Source organism: Hyla sarda, chromosome 2 (genome assembly GCF_029499605.1).
Source record: "Hyla sarda isolate aHylSar1 chromosome 2, aHylSar1.hap1, whole genome shotgun sequence".
NCBI lineage: Eukaryota > Metazoa > Chordata > Amphibia > Anura > Hylidae > Hyla > Hyla sarda.
Window position 1 is genome coordinate 132,235,259 of NC_079190.1, and position 22,540 is coordinate 132,257,798.

General features: G+C 41.0%; 1 protein-coding gene and 1 long non-coding RNA gene across 3 annotated transcripts in view; one reads left to right on the forward strand and one right to left on the reverse strand.

Moving 5' to 3' along the window:
* DIAPH3 (diaphanous related formin 3) overlaps positions 1-22,540 on the reverse strand; it is an 882,879-nt gene that overhangs the window by 436,137 nt on the left and 424,202 nt on the right. The window contains exons 18-20 of the mRNA XM_056555485.1: positions 15,080-15,172; positions 8,929-9,023; positions 4,324-4,425 (exon numbers count right to left, since the gene is read on the reverse strand). Coding sequence (XP_056411460.1) covers positions 4,324-4,425; positions 8,929-9,023; positions 15,080-15,172 — 290 coding nt within the window. The remainder of the gene's footprint in view (positions 1-4,323; positions 4,426-8,928; positions 9,024-15,079; positions 15,173-22,540) is intronic.
* Positions 1-22,540, forward strand: part of LOC130355406 (uncharacterized) — a 160,632-nt gene that overhangs the window by 70,507 nt on the left and 67,585 nt on the right. The window lies entirely within an intron of this gene.

Here is a 22,540-nt window from a genome sequence, read left to right on the forward strand (position 1 = left end):
CAGGTCCGAGCATTCCTAGATGAACAGTTTCCTGGAAAGTGGATTGGTCGTCGTGGGCCAGTTGAAGGGCCCTAAGGTCTCCCGATCTGACCCCCTTAGACTTTTATCTTTGGGTCATCTGAAGGCAATTGTCTATGCTGTGAAGATACGAGATGTGCAGCACCTTAAACTACGGATACTGGAAGCCTGTGCTAGCATTTCTCCTGTGGTGTTGCTATCAGTGTGTGAAGAGTGGGAGAAGAGGGTTGCATTGACAATCCAACACAATGGGCAGCACATTAAACACATTTTATAAGAGGTCAAACTTGTAAATAACTCATGAACGAATAAAGTTATGTTGAAACCAAGCTCATCATTGCTTTTCTTGTGAAATTCCCAATAAGTTTGATATGTCACATGACCCTCTTCCTATTGAAAAAACAAAAGTTGGATTCAAAATGGCCAACTTCAAAATGGTTGCCATGGTCACCACCCATTTTGAAAAGCTTCCAACCCCAACATATACTAATGTGCAACAAACAGGAAGTTAATATCACCAACCATTCCAATTTTATTAAGGTGTATCCATATAAATGGCCCACCCTGTACTTTGTAATGAGATCAGTCATTTTACCCAAAGATCTACGGCAAAACAAAAAAAAATTCTGCGACAAAATTGGAAAAATAATTAAAAAAACGCCATTTTGTAACTTTTGGGGGCTTCCGTTTCTATGTAGTGCATTTTTCGTAAAAAAATTACACCTGATCTTTATTTAAGTTTAAAAATATCCTCTCCTGTCCCCTATAACATTATTTTTCCCACATACGGGGATGTTTGAGGGCTCACATTTTGTGCAGTGATCTGAAGTTTTTATTGGTACCATGATTGTTTTCATCAGACTTTTTGATCACTTTTTATTAATTTTTTTGAAGGTATAAAAAGTGACCAAAAATACGCTATTTTGGACTTTGGAATGTTTTATTTGTACGCAATTGATCATGCGGTTTAATCAACAATATATTTTTTTAGTTTGGACATTTACGCCTGCGGTAATACCACATATGTTTATTCTTATTAACATTTTTTTTCTTTTAAAATGGGAATATGTGGGTGAATCAAACTTATTACATTTATAAACTCTTTTTTTTATACTTTTTTTTTTTTTTGTAATGTTATAGCCCCATAGGGAGCTATAACATGCATTACATTGATTACCAGCACTGTTCAATGCTATGTCATAGCATTGATCAGTGTTATCGGCAGTCAACTGCTCAAGCCAGGATTTCAGGTTTGGAGCAATCAATTGCCGATCAGACGCTCAACAGACAGAAAAGGGACCCTCAGTTTGCGTCCTAGCTGATCGGGACACCGCGGTTTCACCAACGTGGTCCTGATCAGCCCGACTGAGCTGCCGGGATTGCTTTTTTTTTTTTACATTTTAGATGCAGAGATCAACTTTAATCGCCGCGTCTAAAGGGTTAGTAGTGCGCATCACCACGATCGGTAATGCGCGCTATTAGCCCTGGGTCCCGGCTACCATTAGCCGCCGGGACCAACCCGTTATATCGCGGGAGCAGGACGTACAGGTATGCCCTGCATCTCCAAGAGGTTAAAGGCCGATAAAAGAGGGCCACAGTGCTCTGAATATAAGCCTTTTTATTATATTTTCAATTCTTATTAAATCCACTCCTAATTTAAGCACTATGGAAGTCATTTTTGGGAATTTGGGAATTTTCAACAGAAAATTGCAGCAGAAATGTTTTTTGTACCCTTCTCCAGATTTGTGCCACCACACAATCGTGTGTCTGAGTGCTACAGGCAGTTATTTTCCTTTCATGGCTTGGTTTTTCCTCTGATATGCATTGTCAGCTGTGAGACCTTATATAGACAGATCTGTGTCTTTCCAAATCATGTCCAATCACTTAAATTTACTACAAGTGATTCCAATAAAGGTGTGGAAACATCTCAGAGATGATAAAGAGAAATAGACTTTCAGAACTACATTTCAAATGTCAAAGCAAAGGGTCTTAATACTTATTTTGGTGTAAAAGTTTAGTTATTCCTCTTTTATAAAATAAAAAATAAAAATTACAAAATTCTGTTTTCCCATTCTCATTAGCCAGCAGTGAATGCAAATTGATAGGGAGGAGGTAAACCTGTATTTTTTTTATTTAGAAGAACGTGAACATAGCCAGTCAGTTTCTGAATCTAATGTGTTGCAGCAGCATTAAAAAAATTGCAGAAAGCTAAAAGACTGAATCAATGCAAAATAGGTCAGTCAGTACTGAACCGCAAAGCAGGCAGAAAAAGTACTTAAAGCGTACCTGTCATAGTGCAAAAAAAAGAAAAAAAGTGATATGTTACTCAGGACCCAATCCTGATCATGTGCATATAATTTTTATGTGTCTCGGACCTATATATCCAGAGATATAAGCATTTATCTGCTGGTGAGTTACTTTTTCATTGTGCAGGCTGGAGGGGGCGTATCAGTCTGTCTCCCTCACAGGAGCAAGCCTGGGCAGTCAGCCAATCAGTACTCTCTACTCTGTAACCCTTTCCTCTCTGGTTTTATGCTGTGTCATGTGTCAGAGGAAGCTACTTGGAGCTTGCCTGCAGTAATCAGAAGACATTATGGTGAATTCATAACAGGATAAAATGTATAAATATAAGAATAGATCTTTATAAAAGTAGTGCAATAATTTTTTTTTTTATAAAAGTACAGCATTTTTATTAATACATGTTCTATCTGTTTTATCTTCTCTTAGTAAAGCTGGATGATAATCAGCATAGCTGTCACTATGTGTGTCATTCATCTTTCAGACTCCTGAATGTCTGATAAACTTCTTTGTCATTCAGGAGTTCGAGAAAGCTTTGACTATTTCAGCATGCTGGGAGTTGTAATTTAGTAACAACTGAAGCTGCAATGTTTGTAAATAACTATGTTAGAGCAGTGTTGCCTCCAGCTGTTTTAAAACTACAGCTCCCAGCATGTCCACACATCCTTTATCTGTAGTTTTGCATACACAATAGAAATCTCCTATACTGGAAACCGGTATGCTTTACGGCTGGTATCCAGTATGCTGTAAAATCTAGACTAGTCTGTCAGGCTAAAAGAAAGGTGACCCCCTAGTGGTGGCTATTTTGAGCTTGAATTTCAGGTGAAAATTAAAAAACATGTTAACAGGTGTATATTGTGAAATGTCATATTATAATGAGTCCTGCAATATATGAAAAGTTTTTAACAATGACAGTGCCTCTTTAAAGGGGTACTCCGCCCCTAGACATCTTATCCCCTATCCAAAGGATAGGGGATAAGATGTCAGATCGCCGCGGTCCCGCTGCTGGGGAGCCCCGGGATCCCCGCTACGGCATCGCTCTATCATTACAGCACAGAGCGAGTTCGCTCTGCACGTAATGAAGGGCAATACAGGGGCCGGAGCATCGTTACGTGACATCACGGTCCGCCCCTTTCAATACAAGTCGATGGGAGGGGGCGCGGCGGTCGTCACGCCCCCTCCCATAGACTTGCATTAAGGGGTCGGGCCGTGATGTATCGAGGGGCAGAACCATGAAGTCACGCTGCTCTGTCCCCTGTATCGCCCGTCATTACACACAGAGCGAACTTGCTCTGTGCTGTAATGATAGCGGGGTGCCGCAGCGGGGATCCCAGCAGCGGGACCGCGGCGATCAGACATCTTATACCCTGACCTTTGGATAGGGGATAAGATGTCTAGGAGCGGAGTACCCCTTTAAGTATTATTAGTTACCCTCGGGCTGCAATGTGGGCACTAGAGTTCCAAATTTTACCATTCAGAGCAACAACCCATAGTCCATGATAACACAATCACTCTAGAAACTGCAGCAAACAATTACTGTCTCCTAAACTATAATATCTCAGGAACAAAACTCTACAAAACTGTTCAAGCTTTTTGCAAATTCACAAAGGATAAAGCTGCACACCCTGACCGTGTAAAGAACTTCAGGAGCAAAGGAAAGAATGATTTTCTTCAGCACTCATTTATTGAAACTTACTTTTGTACATTTTCCCAGTCATAATGACATAATTTTAGAAATACAACTGTACATAAATTCTACCCACTGTGACCTTTTAGCTGAAAACCATTTATGGGAATTAGCACAGGATAATACTGTATATCTCAACACCTTTTATCTCATAGCTATAAAAGGCTGTCTAGCTTTAGAGTGGATTTACATCTCCTTCATCCTCTGCTAAACCTATTCAGCTTGATAGAGTCACAAATGCAATTTTGTCATCCAACAATTCATTTCAAATAGAAAATTGTAAAGAACAGGTTGAAGATACATAAAAAAAAAAAACTCACCACAACACCGAATTGTTCTGGTTCTGACAGGCTGCAATATTCATTCTTTAGTTTAGCCAGTGCAGTTAATTGTGTTTGTTCAGGCATATTTTTTATCAAGTTCTGCAAAAAGAACACAATAAATGTTAGTCTTAATTTTAGAAGATTCTCCCCAGGATGCCACACGTCATGTAACATGACGTCACACAAGGAGACATTTGTGTGACTTCATATGATCAGTGATTTAAGTCCTCTTTATTTCTCCTGCGGCACAGTCATTACTGTTCCCTCAGCTCCCCAACCCCCCACCCCATTTGTAAGTTGTGAATTAAGAGGCTAAATAGCAGCCAGGTGCTTGCTGTTAAACAAATGCCCTTAATACAGTATATACTCGAGTATAAGCCGAGTTTTTCCGCACAATTTTTTGTGCTGAAAACGCCCCCCTCGGCTTATACTGGAGTGAACTCTCCGTCTGTCAAGTGACGATGCCTTGACGACGAGGCACAGGGATGTTCATGTGCAGGGACGTCCCTGTGCGTCATCGTCAAGGCAACGTCACTAGTCTGGGGCAGGGCCCGGAGCGGAGAAGAGGGCCTCCCAGTGAAAATGGACAGCCCGGAACGACTAACCCTCCCCACCGGACGGTCCCTGCAGTATAGATGGCCCGGACCAGCTCACCTTTCCTTCCCACAGAGGGGAGGTGAATAGAAAACTAAAGGGGGGTCTGGATGATGACGAAGGCCGCAGTGGTCTTCAACCTGCGGACCTCCAGATGTTTCAAAACTACAACTCCCAATCGCCTGTCCGGGCATGCTGGGAGTTGTAGTTTTGCAACATCTGGAGGTCCGCAGGTTGAAGACCACTGAAGGGATTGACAGGCGGTGATGATGAGGGGGGGGGGGATGATGATGACGAGGGTGATGATGACAGGGTGATGACAACGGGGGTGTAAATTATGGGGATCTGGCTGATGACAGGGGGGGGGATGATGACATGGGGGGATGATGTATTTCCCACCCTAGGCTTATAGTCGAGTCCTGGGTTTTTGGGGTGAAATTAGTGGCCTCGGCTTATATTCGGGTCGGCTTATACCCGGGTATATACAGTAGATCATTAGCAAGTGTGATCAAGCAGAAGTTTTGACAGTTTGCTGGTCTGGAGGATTCAGAAGTGTGTTAATACAATGCCAAGGAGGAAGGACATCATCAATGACTTTAGAGTAGCAATTTTTGTTCCCGATCATCCTGGGAATGATTAAACAGCCATTTTCAAAAACTACAAAAAGTACAGAATGCACAGTGAGAAAGAAAATTCTTCAAGTTAGTTGACAATCTTGCAAAAAGTGGACATGCTAGCAAATTTACCCTAAGGTCAGACCATGCAATGCTCCAAGAAAAAACCCAGGATCTGCACTTCAGACTCTACAGGATTCAGTATTTTATATATTTAAGATGATGACCGTACAATTAGAAAAAGACTGAATAAGTATGGCTTGTTTGGGAGAGTTGCCAGAAAAAAACTATTTTTCCTTAAGAACATGGCAGTGCTGCTTAAAAGGTAATTGCTATTATTCTCGTAGCCCACATGATGCAATCATGAGTTGCAGTACCGGAAGTCCCATAGACTTCACATGGGAATTTCAGCATTTCAACTCCTGATTGTGTACGGTCAGTTTACACATATCTTGCTGCCAGGTTGCTGTGACAAGTACCTTTTAAGATGGCAAAGTTGCATCTAAGCAAACCAAAAGACTTATGGAACAATGTAATTTGGATACACTTGAAAAAAGAGGAGATGTTTGCCCAAATTGCACAGCATCCCCACTTGCAAAACGCAAACACAGCATATCAGTACAAACATTTCATTCCAACGTCTCAAGAATAGTAGTGGTGTGGGGGGTGGGGGGTGGGAATTTGGAGATTTGGGTTTAATTAGCACACCATGAACATTTATGTATACCAAAGTATTCTAAAATAAATGTGAGGCCATCTATGTAACATCTAAAGCATGGCCGAAACTGGGTCATGCAACATGTAATTACTGTACATAGATAGTATCATGGAAAAAAGACATCCAATCAAGTTCAACCAAGGAATTAAGGAACATGACAATGATCCAAAACTCACCAGCAAATCTATAACAGAATGGCTAAAAAAAATAAAAGAATAAAGGTGTTGCAATGGTCCACATGTCAGACCTCAATCCAATTTGAAATGTTGTGGCAGAACTTTAAATGATTATACCACCGGAAAACATTTTATTTTTAAATCAACTGATGCCAGAAAGTTAAACATATTTGTAAATTACTTCTATTGAAAAATATTAATCCTTCCAGTACTTATTAGCTGCTGTATGCTCCACAGGAAGTTTTTCTTTTCTTTCTTTCTGCCTGACCACAGTGCTCTCTACTGACACATCTGTCCATTTTAGGAACTGTCCAGAGTAGGAGCAAATCCCCATAGAAATCCTATCCAGTAGAGAGCACTGTGGTCAGACAGAAAGGAAATTAAAAAAGAAATGAAATTCATGTGGATCATACAGCAGCTGATAAGTACTGGAATGATTAATATTTTTAATAAAAGTAATTTAGAACTCTGTTTAACTTTCTGGCACCAGTTGATTGAAAAAAAGAAAAAAAGGGTTCCAGTGGAGTACCCCTTTAAGAAAGCTGTGCAAAACTAAATACCCACAAACCTGCACTGAAGCAACATAAAGAAAATTGGGCATAATTCATACAGAAAACCATTTCTTAACATTACTGCTGTGAAAGTTGGTTTTATAAATTATTAATTTATGGGGTGTGCTTAGTTTATCACACAGAGCTCTTCCATTTTGGCTTCATATTTGTAATTAGTATGCAGTTTGTATGGTTGAAAAAAGATACATGTTCATCAAGAGTTCAACCAAGGAGGGGAGGAGATCGATGAGGGAAGGGATATGGGTGGAGGATGAGAAAGGGATGTGATGGTATATATCTACATAGGCATTAATGTCACCAGTTACTTCCTATGATTGAACAAAGACATAATATCATGTAGTGTTTTGTCATTCATCTGAGGTTGAATTTACCAAATGTTAAGACCTTTATTATCATTATTATTAGCATAGAGTTTTATGTGTGTGTATGTGTGTGTGTGTATATATATATATATATATATATATATATATATATATATATGTATGTGTATATATATATATATATATATATATATATATATATATATATATATAGTTTTATTATGCCCCAACACCTAAAACCCAACATTCTAAAGGGTGTACTTTCTTTGTTTTTCATGCCTGTCTGACCAAAGTGAAGTTTAAACTTAATAAATAACAGAATATTTATTAGAACTCTAAATGCTAGGCAGACAGCACATACTGGCACAACCCATCAGAACTGAACCCTGTTTCAATTTTTAACTGTGATATATATTTTTCCCTGGTTAAACCACTATACACAAAGTTTAGCACAAGCATCCAAAATAATTATGAATTAGGTTTTGACACAAGGGCTGTTCTAAGATGCTATGGCCCACTTGGCTGTGATTGGTTGCCATGGGCAAAATCTGTCCAATTCTTTAGAACATGCATTGATAGGGTTGATGTTTTATATTACTGCGTATATTTGGATGTTGTTTTTCATTCTATTCATAAAATAAAAAGTCAGTTACCGTATATACTCTTAGCCGTTCCGAATATAAGCCGAGGCCCTTAATTTCACCCCAAAAACCTAGGAAAAGTTATTGACTCCACTATAAGCCTAGGGTGGGAAATACATCATCCACCCATGTCATCATCCAGACCCCCATCATTAACAGCCCCGTCATCATCCAGACACCCGTCATCATCACCCTCGTCATCACCCCCCCCCCCCTTCATCATCACTGCCTGTCAATCCCTTCATCATCATCCAGACACCCCTTTTGTTTTATACTTTCCTCCCCAGTTGTTGCTTTCTCGGTGGGAAGGAAGGGTGAGCTGGTCCGGGCCGTCCATCTTCGGCCATCTATGCTGCAGGGACTGCCCGGTGGGAAGGGATAGTCGTTCCGGGCTGTCCATCTTCACCGGGAGGCCCTCTTCTCCACTCCGTGCCGGCCACGGACTAGTGACGTTGCGTTGACGACGACGCGCAGCGACGTCCGTGCGCAGCAGACGTCCGTGACGTCCCTGCGCATGAACATCCCTGCGCGGTGGCATCAATGCAGCGTCACTAGTTCGGCCCGGAGCGGAGAAGAGGGCCTCCCGGTGAAGATGGACAGCCTGGAACGACTATCCCTTCCCACCAGACGGTCCCTGCAGCATAGATGGCCAAAGATGGATGGCCTGGCCCATCCCCTCACAGCTAAGCCAGAAGCGTTTTTTTATTCACTCGAGTATAAGCTGAGGGGGGCTGAAAAACTCGGCTTATACTCTAGTATATGTGGTATCCTACATATTGCTAACTTTGACCAAATGCTAATCGCACTACTTTATACAAGTTTTTCTGCTGTTAAATATTCAATATATATGTTTGTACAAACAATATTATATTTTTTATTATACAGTAACTACTTTTATAAAACTGAAGTTTGCTAACTAGTTTATAAAAAATAGAAAAAAATATTTTGTTAAATAAACAAACCTTACCTGGACCATGGAGTCTGTCAAATGTGTTTCATCAATTTCCAATATAATTTTTTTAATGTCTTCATAAGGCAAACGGTATGAACCCAGAAAGATAGCTAAAAAAAAAAACAAGTTATCAATGTAAATGTATATTATAGATAATAACAATATCAAAGTATCTCCCTGTGTCCAATATGTGAGGCTCTCACTCCAACAGGTTTGTGCTATACGATACATACTAAATTCATACATATATCTAGGGTGTTATGTTGGAATACTTGGAGTCATATTTGTATCCATGTAACAGATGTGTTAAGTAGTTTGGGTGAAAAAAAAAAATCAAATACATTGGACAATTTAGGAGATATGTACAAAAATACTAATACACAAATTAATATGTTTGTAAGAATGTCCCCTAATAAATACAGTTGCAAGAAAAAGTATATGAACCCTTTGGAATTATATGGATTTCTGCACAAATTGGTCATAAAATGTGATCTGATCTTCATCTAAGTCACAATAGACAATCACAGTCTGCTTAAACTAATAACACACAAAGTATTAAATGTTACCAAGTTTTTATTGAACACACCCTGTAAACATTCACAGTGCAGGTGGAAAAGGTATGTGAACCCCTGGACTAATGACATCTCCAAGAGCTAATTGGAGTGAGGTGCCATCCAACTGGAGTCCAATTAATGAGATCACATAGGAGGTGTTGGTTACAGTTGTCCTGCCCTATAAAAAAAAAAAAAAAAAACACCCACCAGTTCTGGGTTTGCTTTTCACAAGAAGCATTGCCTGATGTAAATGATGCCTCGCATAAAAGAGCTCTAAGAAGACCTACAATTAAGAATTGTTGAGCTGCATAAAGCTGGGAAGGGTTATAAAAGTATCTCTAAAAGCTGTTGCTCATCAATGCTGTCCATCAGTCGACGGTAAGAAATTGTCAGTAAATGGAGATAGTACCATATCAGACTTTCTCACAGATGACACCCCCCCCCCCCCCCCCCCTAGTACAGGAGGTGCTCCAGTCTCTGCTGCGGTCTCGCCCTTGCACCCCTTTCCACGCCTTTTCTGCAAGACAGTTGTGTATAACTTTCTTGAGAAGGTTCCCTATTGCCAAGTCCCTTTCATGGATAGACGAGCTCTACATACATGGAACTCAAAGAAAACTGAAGCGGTCACTGTTTTATAATTACTTGGTCCGAGACTGCGGCAGTAACCACCCCTTATATGTACACTCGTGGGGACAGGAATTAGGTTTAGATTTAACAGACGAGCAGCGCCAGTCTGTGCTCCGGTGTTCACATGGTTTCCCGCTTTGTATTAAACTAAAAGAGAATCACTTAAAACTACTTACTAGGTGGTACAAAACTCCAGAAGCTTTATTTAGATTTGGGCTTACAAGTCTTGCTGGAGATGCAATGCGGGGGTAGGTACGTTTGAACACTGCCTCCTACAGGCTAACAGCTAATTCACTACTTACACATATGCTAGTAGCTGTTAAAACTCTAACACCTTTGCTGTGAAGACAGTCATCCCCACCATCTACCAACCAATGGCTAGACAAAATTAGCCAGATGTTGCATGCAGGAACTGACAAGCTGGCACTCCCACACCCATGACACCTTTGATCGTATTTGGAAGCCATGGCTCGCTTATAAAACTCAGGCCTTTCCCCACACTGCTACATCTTCTTAGCAACATTTCTAAACTAATTGATCATTAGGTAACAGTAATGACACACAACCCACATATTATCCTCAACACCTCACCCCCCCCCCCCCTCACACACACACACACACACACACACACACACCATCTTAATGTTCCCCTGTATATTACTCACCCTGGCCTGGCCACTCTCTCACATGATAATTGTTCTTAACATGTTAATTCAACTGGTTTAGCCGTTTTTATAGACATGCCAGGACCCTCCTAACAATAACCACATATTGATATACTTAGCATGTGTGACCGGAACAATCCTGAAATGGTCTACTGTTATTTTCTTGTTTACTTACTGTATTGCTTTACTCCGATGACATTATAGATGGCCTTTGATTATGATAATTATTTGGATTTGCAGTTACCAACAATGACATTGCATGCATATGTATACCCTGTACTGTAATGCATCACCACCAATGTACTCTAAATGGCCAATATGTTTTTTCTATTATTCTACTTTTATATCAATAAAAAGAGATTTGTGAAATAAATGGAGAAAGTTAAGCACTGCTGCTACTCTCCCTAGGAGTGGCCGTCCTGTAAAGATGACTGCAAGAGCACAGCAAAGACATAGAAACATAGAATGTGTCGGCAGATGAGAACCATTTGGCCCCTCTAGTCTGCCCAATAATCTGAATCCTATCAATAGTCACTGGCCCTATTTTATATGAAGGATAGCCTTATGCTTATCCCATGCATGCTTAAACTCCTTCACTGTATTTGCAGCAACCACTTCTGAAGGAAGGTTATTCCATGCATCCACTACTCTCTCAGTAAAGTAATACTTCCTGCTCAATGAGGTGAAGAAGAATCCTAGAATGTTTGCTAAAGACTTACAAAAGTCTCAAGCATATGCTAACACCCCTGTTAGCGAATCTGCAATACGCAAAACACTAAACAAGAATGGATTTCATGGGAGGATACCACAGAGGAAGCCGCTGCATTAAAAAAAAAAAAAAAAAAAAACATTGCTGCACGTTTACAGTTTGCACAAGAGCACCTGGATGTCCCACAGCAGTACTAGCAAAATATTCTGAGGACAGATGAAACCAAAGTGGAGTTGTTTGGAGAAAAAGAGGCACATCACACCAACATCAGAACCTCATCCCAACTGTGAAGTATGGTGGTGGGGGCATCATGGTTTGGGGCTGCTTTGCTGCGTCAGGGCCTGGACGGATTACTATAATCAAGGGAAAAAGGAATTCCCAAGTTTATCAAGACAATTTGCTGGAGAACTTAAGGCCATCTGTCCACCAGCTGAAGCTCAACAGAAGATGGGTGTTGCAACAGGACAACAACCCAAAGCATAGAAGTAAATCAACAACAGAATGGCTTAAACAGAAGAAAATATGCCTTCTGGATTGGCCCAGTCAGAGTCCTGACCTCAACCCGATTGAGATGCTGTGGCATGCCCCAAAGAAAGTGATTCACACCAGACAGCCCAAGAATATTGCTGAACTGAAACTGTTCTGTAAAGAGGAATGGTCAAGAATTACTCCTGACCGTTGTGCACGTCTGATCTGCAACTACAGAAAATGTTTGGTTCAAGTTATTGCTGCCAAAGAAGTTTCAACCAGTTATTAAATCCAAGAGTTCACATACTTTTTCCACCTACACTGTGAATGTTTACATGGTGTGTTCAATAAAAACATGGTAACATTTATTTATTTGTGTGTTATTAGTTTAAGCAGACTGTGACTGTCTATTGTTGTGATTTAAATGAAGATCAGATAACATTTCATGACATCAGATAACATTTTATGACCAATTTGTGCAGAAATCCATATAATTCTAAAGGGTTCACATACTTTTTTCTTGCAACTGTATGCACAACCTTCCTCAGCAGATCTCACAGAACACAGCAGCTATATCACTGCTGAGGAAGGTTATGTGAATTTATTAGAGAGATTTTTTATTCAACCTACCAGGCTGGCATATAAGTTTACCTACAGACTATGGAATGCCTCCAATACCCATTTGCAAGTTACTATTTTCATACATATCTTCTAAATTAAAAATATGTCAATTAAAAACACTGTTAGATCAGCATCACCTGCACTATCACCCAGTACCAGCAAGCTAGTATGGGCGATCCTGATGTCATTTCCCCTTTAACCCCTAGAGGGCAAGCAATGTGAGTCAATGCTGCCTGGTCCTTAGCACACAGTGACATACATGTACTTCACATTGTACAGTGAGTCTATAAAGCATGTGTACTCAATTTAAAGACAGTGATGTCGCTCACAGTGAATGACTGAAACCACCGAACAGGGTGATGGTCGTCCTCTTAAATGTCACATTTCAGATGTTTCTGACAGGAGTGGCATCATTTCCATATCCCATGACTTGACTGTGGGGTTCCTACCATTTTCACCAGCAGCTAGGGCCCTCCTGAAGTCCTCTATGAAGGTCCTGCGGCGATCTGCTGATCGAGTCTGTCTCAGTAGACTCTACTAATAGATCATTAACCCTACCGAGTAGTGCTATGTAATAGCATAGCTATGCTCAGTAAATGTAATCAAATAATTTCATTAAATAGCTCACTATATGGACTTATGATGTGTAAAATAAATAAAAAAGGGGCATTTATCAAAACTTGTCCAGAGAAAAAGTTGCTGAGTTGCCCACTGCAACCAAATGAATTGCTTCTTTCATTTTCCAGAGGCCTTTTCAAAAAGAAGTGATCTGATTGGTTGCTATGGGCAATTCAGGAACTTTTCCTCTGGAAAAGATTTTGATAAATATCCCCCAAAATGCATAAAAAATATAAAAAGCCCCTCGCCTAATAAAACTTTAAATCACCCCTCTATTCAATAGAAAAAAAAAAGTCAAACTAAACATTGTTATATTTGTTATTATTGATTCTGTGCTGTTAACAGAGTATAAGCAAAACAATACCAAATTTCAAAATTGCAGATTTTTGGGCACATCACATCCCAAGGTCATAAAGTGCAGATTAAAAGTACAGATCACAGCACAGAAAAATTGAAGCTCCATATAGGGAAAAAATGTAAGTTCTAGGGGCCAAAATAGGGTAATTTTATGCATACTTGTTTTATTAAAAAGTTAGTTTTAAGTTAGTTGTGTTTTTTTTAAAGTAGTACAATTATAAAGTATTTTATAGGAGATAAGATCTCCGTAGATGAGCAGCAGAGAATAGACATATCCCGGCGGTGCGCTCTGATTGCGCTAGGAGCAGGGCAGCAGTGGGGACATGCCGGGCGGCGGTGAATGAATGAAGCTTACATGCGAGACATGTCGGCTTCATTCATTTGTTCACCGCCGCAGGTTCCCGTCATGTCCCGCTACTGCCCTGTTCCAAGAAGATGAGGAGTAGGCATAATAAGGACACACAGGGCAATAAATTATTGGGGCCAATAAATTATTATAAATATGCCTGGGGGGCATAAATTTGGGGGTCACAGAAGTAGTTTAAAAACCCCGCCGGGAGCCCTGAATGGCTTCTTGGTGCCGGTCATTCAGGGCTCCCGGCAGGGGATTTCAAAATGAAAGTTTACACAGTATATACATATATACTGAGCATGCCGCACTCTCCCCCGTTTTATAACTGCTGATCGCATCGGGTCTCAAAAGTGAGACTCTGTGCGATTAATGCCTCAGTCCCTGTACTACTAGTAGTACATGTATGGGGGTAGTAGTACAAACATGAAATGTAGCCTCCCCAGCCACCGACAGACTCCTGCAGCTGGGGGAACTACTACTCCCATAATGGAAACAAGTCTGTCCCTCAGCACTGCAGGAGTCTGCTGATGTTATATCTTCTGAGCATGCTCAGAAGTAATAATGGTTCAAAAACGGATATTATAAACCAGGGGTCAAATGGATGACATTAAAGGTTCATCCGTTTGCCATAGAATTCAATGTTAAATTAATAATATCCGTTTCTATTCCTTTTTTTTGTCAGGAGAAAAAATACTGCCTGAAACGTCTTTTCTCCCGCCCCCCCCCCCCCCCAAAAAAAAAAAATGGAACAGGAAGCAAACGTGTGCTAAAGGATTGTAAAAAAAAAATCCCACATCAATGGGATTATTTTACAGCCGTGTGCAACCCATTTAAAAATTATCAAACGGACTGCAGAACAGGCATTTATTAACGGAGCCAGATGACCGTATGAACGAGCCCTTATGCATATATACTATAGGTTAATATTAATAAAAACCCATTTATAAAGGGGGAAAATAGCATAAATTCTGATCAGTCAGGTTGCAGTCCCCACAAGGGTAAGCTTTAGATTTCAACAATCACCACTGCAAAGCATAAAATTAATCAATGTTTGCGCCTGAAAAAGTTATAGTGTTCATTGTACAAATAATTCAAATTATAATGTTTAAATTGTTGCATTTTCAGTGCAACATCATTTTTTTTAAATGAACAATACTTCCAAAATGTTTCCCTGTACCTTCATTTGCATACTTACATAGATTTTGAGCAATTTTTGGCTCCAGAACTTTAAGCTCCTTTATTCGTTTCTTGGTAAACACTGGGTCATCAGTTTCATCATCTTTTTTTACTGTGTACACATTAAGAAAATAAAATCTTTATTAGTCAATTATGTTGTTATTCACAAAATAAACTAAATGCAAAATTAGATGGATTAAAGGTTAGTAAAGTAAAAAAAAAAAAAAAAGGCGTCTTAAGAGGCAGTTACATTAATAATGACATATATAACCTATGGATTATGGGTGTATTCACACGTACAGTATCCTGTGCATATTTGATGTGCAGGCTTTAAAGTTGCAGATTCAAAGCTGTGTTTAGTCATTTAGGGTAGGGTAACAAGTGCCATATTGTGCTACTGAGTATTTTCCTACTAATTGAAGTCAATCATAATCAGCTGCAGAAAGCATGGCATGTGTGACCCTACCCTAAAAGTGTATTCACATGCACAGTATCATGTGCAGATTTAATGTGCAGGATTTCAAGCTGCAGATTTTAATGTAAACTAATTAATTGGATACAGTTTCAAATTCTACACATCAATTATGTGCAGTATACTATAGGTGTGTATAAACCCTAAGGTTTTTTTTTTGACAGTTAACTGTCTGCAAGGCAACAAATGAAGGCAAAAGCATTAAAAAAAAATAGCTCATATACCGAATAGACCAACAAGAACAGTGATTGGCTGCAGCATCACAGAGCGTAACTTCAGGGCTATCATAACTCCCACTGACAAAAAATTAGAAATCCTTAGAGAGCTATCCACCACTTCCTGGCAGCAGGCATGAGAGGAAACACTGCATTCTTTGAGATTTTTTTTTTATAAAGCTATATTTAACATATTAAAGGGTCTTCTTAAAGCATGAGCCTTGAAGTCGTCATTCACATAATGTTCCTTCAGCAACAGAACTAGGATTCACCTTTGCTAACTAGCTCTGTATCCATCCTTCCCAATAGGCTGCCATTAAAATATATCCAATAGTACAATGAAAAATCTACTTCAAAATATACGTACATACAATCTATTTAAAAGACTATTTGACACTCTATGCACATCTACTTTAATAATGCAGGATCTGCACTGGAGAATCATGTCGTTCTTTATAAGATGTGCTAAAGCTGCAAGTCAAATGAGGTTATGCTACTGGAGCTATAAAGGAAAGTACACCTAAGAATTTATGTCACCAATATCTACACTATGGACTAAGAGCAGGGTAGTTAAGTGTGGAAGAAGCATCTTATACTGTTCTAAAGAAAAGACCCAGCAGTAACACTCATAATGACATACATAACTTACAGATTTCCTCGTAGGAAGGTTGAGACTTTAATTCTTGAATTGCAAGCAAAAGAAAGCAGAAACAAAATGTGCAAAACAGTTATTTCCCAACCGTAACCAGAAGCCGATCCGCACGTGATTTGTTATAGACCTATTTTTATTAATTTCTTGGAAATTATCACAATAAACTTAGAGTTTGCAGCAGTAATATATAATATATAAACATATTGAAAATCTGGCTTGGAATATAAATATAATTGTAGGCAAGTTCATTCCAGAGGTGATGAAATCTAGAACAACAGTCAACAACCTGAACAACCTCATTTAAATGAATGTGTTAATGAAATATATCGCTTTGCTCACTTTAAGAATACCTATAAGAACAGGCTAGGTACTAGTTTAAATAGCAATACCCTAATAGAAACAAACTCTCCTATAAGGGAATGGCATCCAGGTTTTAAATTGCAATTATAAAATAATGGATTTCAAATGAGGGCTCAATCTCTCCTATATGTGTCGTCCATTTATGCGCCTTTCCCAGCTTTCTACTCAATAACTGCAGCAAAAAATCTGAATATCTGAATACACCCTCAGGCAGCAGAGAAACTTATACAGTGTCATTTTTTGTTTTATTGTATTACAATCTGGAACATAAATGGATTTTAACTTTAGTTTTATGACACAGACCTGACAAAACAGTCTAAATTGTTACTGCGGAACAAAAAGTATTTACAAATAAATAGGTATTCACACCCCCCCCCCCTTATTTATTTACACCATTTGCTATAAATCCACCAAAATAAGTATGTTCACAATTGCCCTATTCTGAACGCCTATAACTTTCAAAATTTTCCATATATAGGAATATATGTGGGCTCATTTTTGTACCGTGATCTGCAGTTTTTCTAGGTACCACTTACATACATTTGACTTTTTGATCACTTTTTATTATTTTAAGGGATGTGATGTGCCTGAATATTAGCAATTTTGGATAATCTGAAAAGAGGGAAATTTTATTTTTATTGGGGGAGGGGATTGCACACTTATTATAACTTTTTTAAAACACTTTTTAGTCCCAAAAAATAACTACCGTATTTATCTGGGTATACCACGCACCGGCCTATAACACGCACCCTCATTTTACCAAGGATATTTGGGTAAAAAAAGTTTTTTACCCAAATATCCATGGTAAAATGAGGGTGCGTGTGTGCGCGTGTATACCCCGATATACCCCCAGGAAAGGCAGGGGGAGAGAGGCCGTCGCTGCCCGCTTCTCTCCCCCTGCCTTTCCTGGGGTCTAGAGAGCTGCTGTCGGCCCTTCTCACCCCCTGGCTATCGGTGCCGCTGCCCGTTCTGTCCCCCTGACTATCGGTGCCGGCGCTGATAGCCAGGGGGAGAGAAGCGGCGCCGACAGCCAGGTGGAGAGAAGGGGCAGCGGCACCCATTGCCGGCGCCGCTGCCCCGTTGCCTCCCCCCATCCCCGGTGGCATAATTACCTGAGTCGGGTCCGCGCTGCTGCAGGCCTCCAGCGTGCGTCCCCGGCGTCGTTGCTATGCGCTGAACGGCGCGGCGCATGGCGTCAGTGCGCCGCGCCGTGCATAGCAACGACGCCGGGGACGCACGCCGGAGGCCTGCAGCAGCGCGGACCCGACTCAGGTAATTATGCCACCGGGGATGGGGGGAGGCAACGGGGCAGCGGCGCCGGCAATGGGTGCCGCTGCCCCTTCTCTCCCCCTGGCTGTCGGCGCCGCTTCTCTCCCCCTGGCTATCGGCGCCGCTTCTCTCCCCCTGGCTATCGGCGCCGGCACCGATAGTCAGGGGGACAGAACGGGCAGCGGCGCCGATAGCCAGGGGATGAGAAGGGCCGACAGCAGCGCTCTAGACCCCAGGAAAGGCAGGGGGAGAGAAGCGGGCAGCGACGGCCTCTCTCCCCCTGCCTTTCCTGGGGGTGTATCGGCGTATAACACGCACACAGACTTTAGGCTAAAAATTTTAGCCTAAAAAGTGCGTGTTATACGCCGATAAATACGGTATTTTTTGCAACCTTTTAATGTTTTTACTGTTCAGTGCTGTGCATAGGCATAACATTCATCAGTATTATCAGCTAGAAGGCAGACTAGATGAAAAGATCACAGCAGGTAAGTGAAGCTCCAGCAGCCATCTTTATTTGTCAGAACCCCACGATTGATTGTGGCATCTGAAGGGATAATGGTGAGCATCAGCATAATCGCTGATGTTCCTAATTTTCTGCTACAGATTTCAATGTAAACTATGACTGAACACAGCTTCTATTCTGCAGTTACAAACTTCTGACATAAGTTTTGACTGTTGGGGGTCAGGGTGCTGAGGCTCCACCAATTGCTAACACAAGCAGAAAGGGCTAACAAGCTAGCAGGTGCTGAAAGACACGGTCAATTCCACTAGATTAGGTTAAAGGGGTTTTCTATAAAGAAAAAAGCCATCAATAGGTGATTGAAGAGGTGCAGACACCAGGCACCCCCGTATACAGCTATTCTGCACAGCCATGACACCAAGAAGGCTCCCGTTGAAGTGAATAGGAAAATGCACCCCCCCCCCCCCCCCCCATGCTACCCAATGTACAGAGACAAACCTTCTGGCTAGGGCTGGGCGGTATACCGGTTCATACCGAATACCGAAATTTTTGGGCTGCACAATATGAATTTTTCCCATACCGCAATACCGGTTGGGCCCCTCCCCCCTTGGGAATGAATTATCAGCCCAGTGCAGTGTTGTCCCCACATCGGGGAACTAATCATACGTGACCCGCCAGCGCTCTTCTGCTCCCCCCTCAAATCATGTTACCCGCCAGCGCTGTTCTGCTCCCCCCAATTAATTATCAGCCCAGCGGGGTTCTACTCACATATGTCACCCGCAAGCACTGCCCTCCTCCTCTTTGTTGCGTGCCAACACTGGCGCTGGAACTCTATACTGTATGCCAGTGGTCTCCAACCTGTCGACCTCCAGATGTTGCAAAACTACAACTCCCAACATGCCCGGACAGCCAACGCTGTCTGGGCATGCTGGGAGTTGTAGTTTTGCAACAGCTGGAGGTCCTAAGGTTGTAGACCACTGCTGTACGCTGTATCCATATGCCGGGGTTGCAAAAGATAAAGAAAATAAACTAACTTACCTACTTCGGCCTTACGCTGGGGACGGGAACGATGTCCCGCCCCGGCCAGTGATAGGTTAAACGCATTGTCATGTAAGAAGCCGGCTTCTTACATGACAGTGGGCTCAGCCTATCACTGGCCGGGGCGGAACATCGCTGCGGCCAATGATAGGCTGACGGCTCTCATACGTTCCCGTCCCCAGCGTGTGGCCGATGTAGGCAAGTTAAAGTTTATTTTCTTTATCTTTTGCAGCCCGGGCATAGGGATACAGCGTACAGCAGTGGTCTCCAACCTGCGGACCTCCAGCTGTTGCAAAACTAAAACTCCCAGCATGCCCGGACATGCTGGGAGTTGTAGTTTTGCAACATCTGGAGGACCGCAAGTTGGAGACCACTGGCATACAGTATAGAGTTCCAGCGCCGGTGTCGGCCCGCAGAAAAGAGGAGGAGGGTAGTGTTTGAGGGTGACATATGTGAGTAGTACCCCGCTGGGCTGACAATTCATTGGGGGGGAGCAGAACAGCGCTGGCGGGTAACATGATTTGGTGGGGGGGGGAGCAGAACAGCACTCGCGGGTCACATGATTTTGGGGGGGTGAAAGAAATACTGTTATATATCTTATATACCGTGGAACCGCCATAAGTTACAAAAATACTGTGATACACATTTTTGGTCATACCGCCCAGCTCTACTTCTGGCACCATCTAATCCATCCTGTTTTTGAGGCTGTCAGGCAGCCCTGGTTTACCTACCTAGATAACACGTCTTAATTACACAAAACATGACATTGGAGTGAAATACCTAAATATCATGCTATCATTAGTCTCCTCTATTTTTGCTTCAACCCCCCACCCCATTGTATGACGCCTATTGTTCTTCCTCCCTCCCCACTGTTCCTCCTTGCTGAATGACTACTGCCACTTTAAACTCCTCCTTGCTGCAAAGAAGGTGGTGCTATTTTATGGTCTATGACCATCACAGGCTGTCAAGTAAACCACTTGGCTGTTGAAGGGGTACTCTGGTGGAACACTTTTTTCCTTACATGAACTGGTACCAGAAAGTTAAACAGATTTGTAAAATGAATTCTATTAAAAATGTTTTATCCTTCCAGTACTTATTAGCAGCTGTATGCTACAGAGGAAATTATTTGCTTTTTGAATTTCTTTTTTGTCTTGTCCACAGTGCTCTCTGCTGACACATCTGTCCGTGTCAGGAACTGTCCAGAGTAGCAGAGAGCACTGTGGACAAGACAAAAAAAGGAGTACCCCTTTAATGTTTCCCCTGAGTGGCCTGCTTGGACCATGTGGAAACATCTGCCTAACTGGAATACCACACAAAGCACACCTAAATAAAAACTAGGGCGATGCAAAAGTGCATGTGCATATCTGATCTTTTCTTTTTAGAGCATTTATATATCCAGAGACCTGCTAGTGACAAATTCCATTTAAAGGGGAACTTCTAGCTCTATATTATGCTCAGAGCTGAAGATATTGGCAGACAGCTGACAGAGATAAAACATATTACATATGTCTCTTAGCTGATGTATGTTTGCAAAATTATAAAATCAGGTTTTACCAAGCTTGAGAGTCATAGAGGTGTTGATGAGTCTCCTCCATCTCTAGGATCGCTCAGAAATGTGCAGTCTCATAGATGTAAATGCATTTCCACACAGACTCTGCAGAAAGAGTAGCCGATTTCTATTCTTTCTGCGGACTCTGGAATCTGGATTTCCATAACAGAAACATCTGCTGTGAAAATGATGTTGTGTGCACAGCGCAGCAGAATCCTATTGATATCGATGGGACACTGCTGCTGCGAAATTCTAATGCAGACATTCCATCCTGTGAACATACCCTAAGAGACCAGTATCATTTGTTTTATCTCTCTATTACCTACCTGTCTATGCCTGCAGCTCTACACAAGATACATAGTTGACCTATTTTCCCTTAAAATCTAAAGAACAAGACTTATTTTATAAGGTATTTGTCATACAATGCTACTACTGAAGACAACAGTTTGACTGACTACCAAAAATAACTATTAAATTAATCTCACAAAAAGGTAGCATGATGTCATGTTACAACTGGCAAGGGATGTGTGCAGTGGCTCCTTTTAAATCATAGAAATAATTTTGGCATAGTGTAGTGAAAAAAAAAAAAAATCTAACAGTGTCAGATTAGTCTCTATAAGTTTGTGTTCATATTTTAAACAGGAATGGAATGTTAGGTGAGCATATCCTGCATGCATTTAACCTTCATGACAAAAAAATAAAAATAAATAGGCCCGCTTTGCTGTCATTTGACTTTAAAGTCTGACAGGCATACTGATAATTGGTTTAGACAACAACTAGGAGGCACATTATGCTGTTATCTGCTAAAGCAGAGATCAAATGGTGATCTGACTCGTGATCAACAGCAACACCTTCTAAAATAGATTAGTATAGTGAAAGCTTTTACTCTCACAGTAAACTCCTGCATTATGCAGTGTTCATCTGGAAATGTTTAGAATTTAAAAAGAGCAGATGTGAAACAATCAGGCTTCATCGTGCTTTAAATGTAATATACGTGAGGCTCTGTCACATTAAATAAACTACCGGGAAGCAGAGTTTTGCTATTCAATATCATCCAATTCAAAAGCTACCTAGAGATTCAGACATGTACACATACTGAGAGTTGCAATCCATCTTGGTAAGACTGCCTATCAGCTGTTACATTACTGCGCTTCCTTGAAAGAAATTAAATGTCATGGTTAAATGGGACACCAATATGTGAATACTAAATGTCAGTCTGAATACTGCAGCATATTTCAAAGGTGAATAAATACACATTATGCACAGTATGTTGAGAAAACAAAATAAGCTTAAACAGCCTTTTATGATGTGGACGTGGAAGGTTTCACACAGATGATGTCCACTTTGCATAAAACTCTTTCATGTTACGCTATGATGGAAAATTAATGGCAAGACTGAAATTGCCTTTTCAAAACTTTCCTTTTCCACATATTAAACACTTCCAGATATCCTTCTGGCTATATAG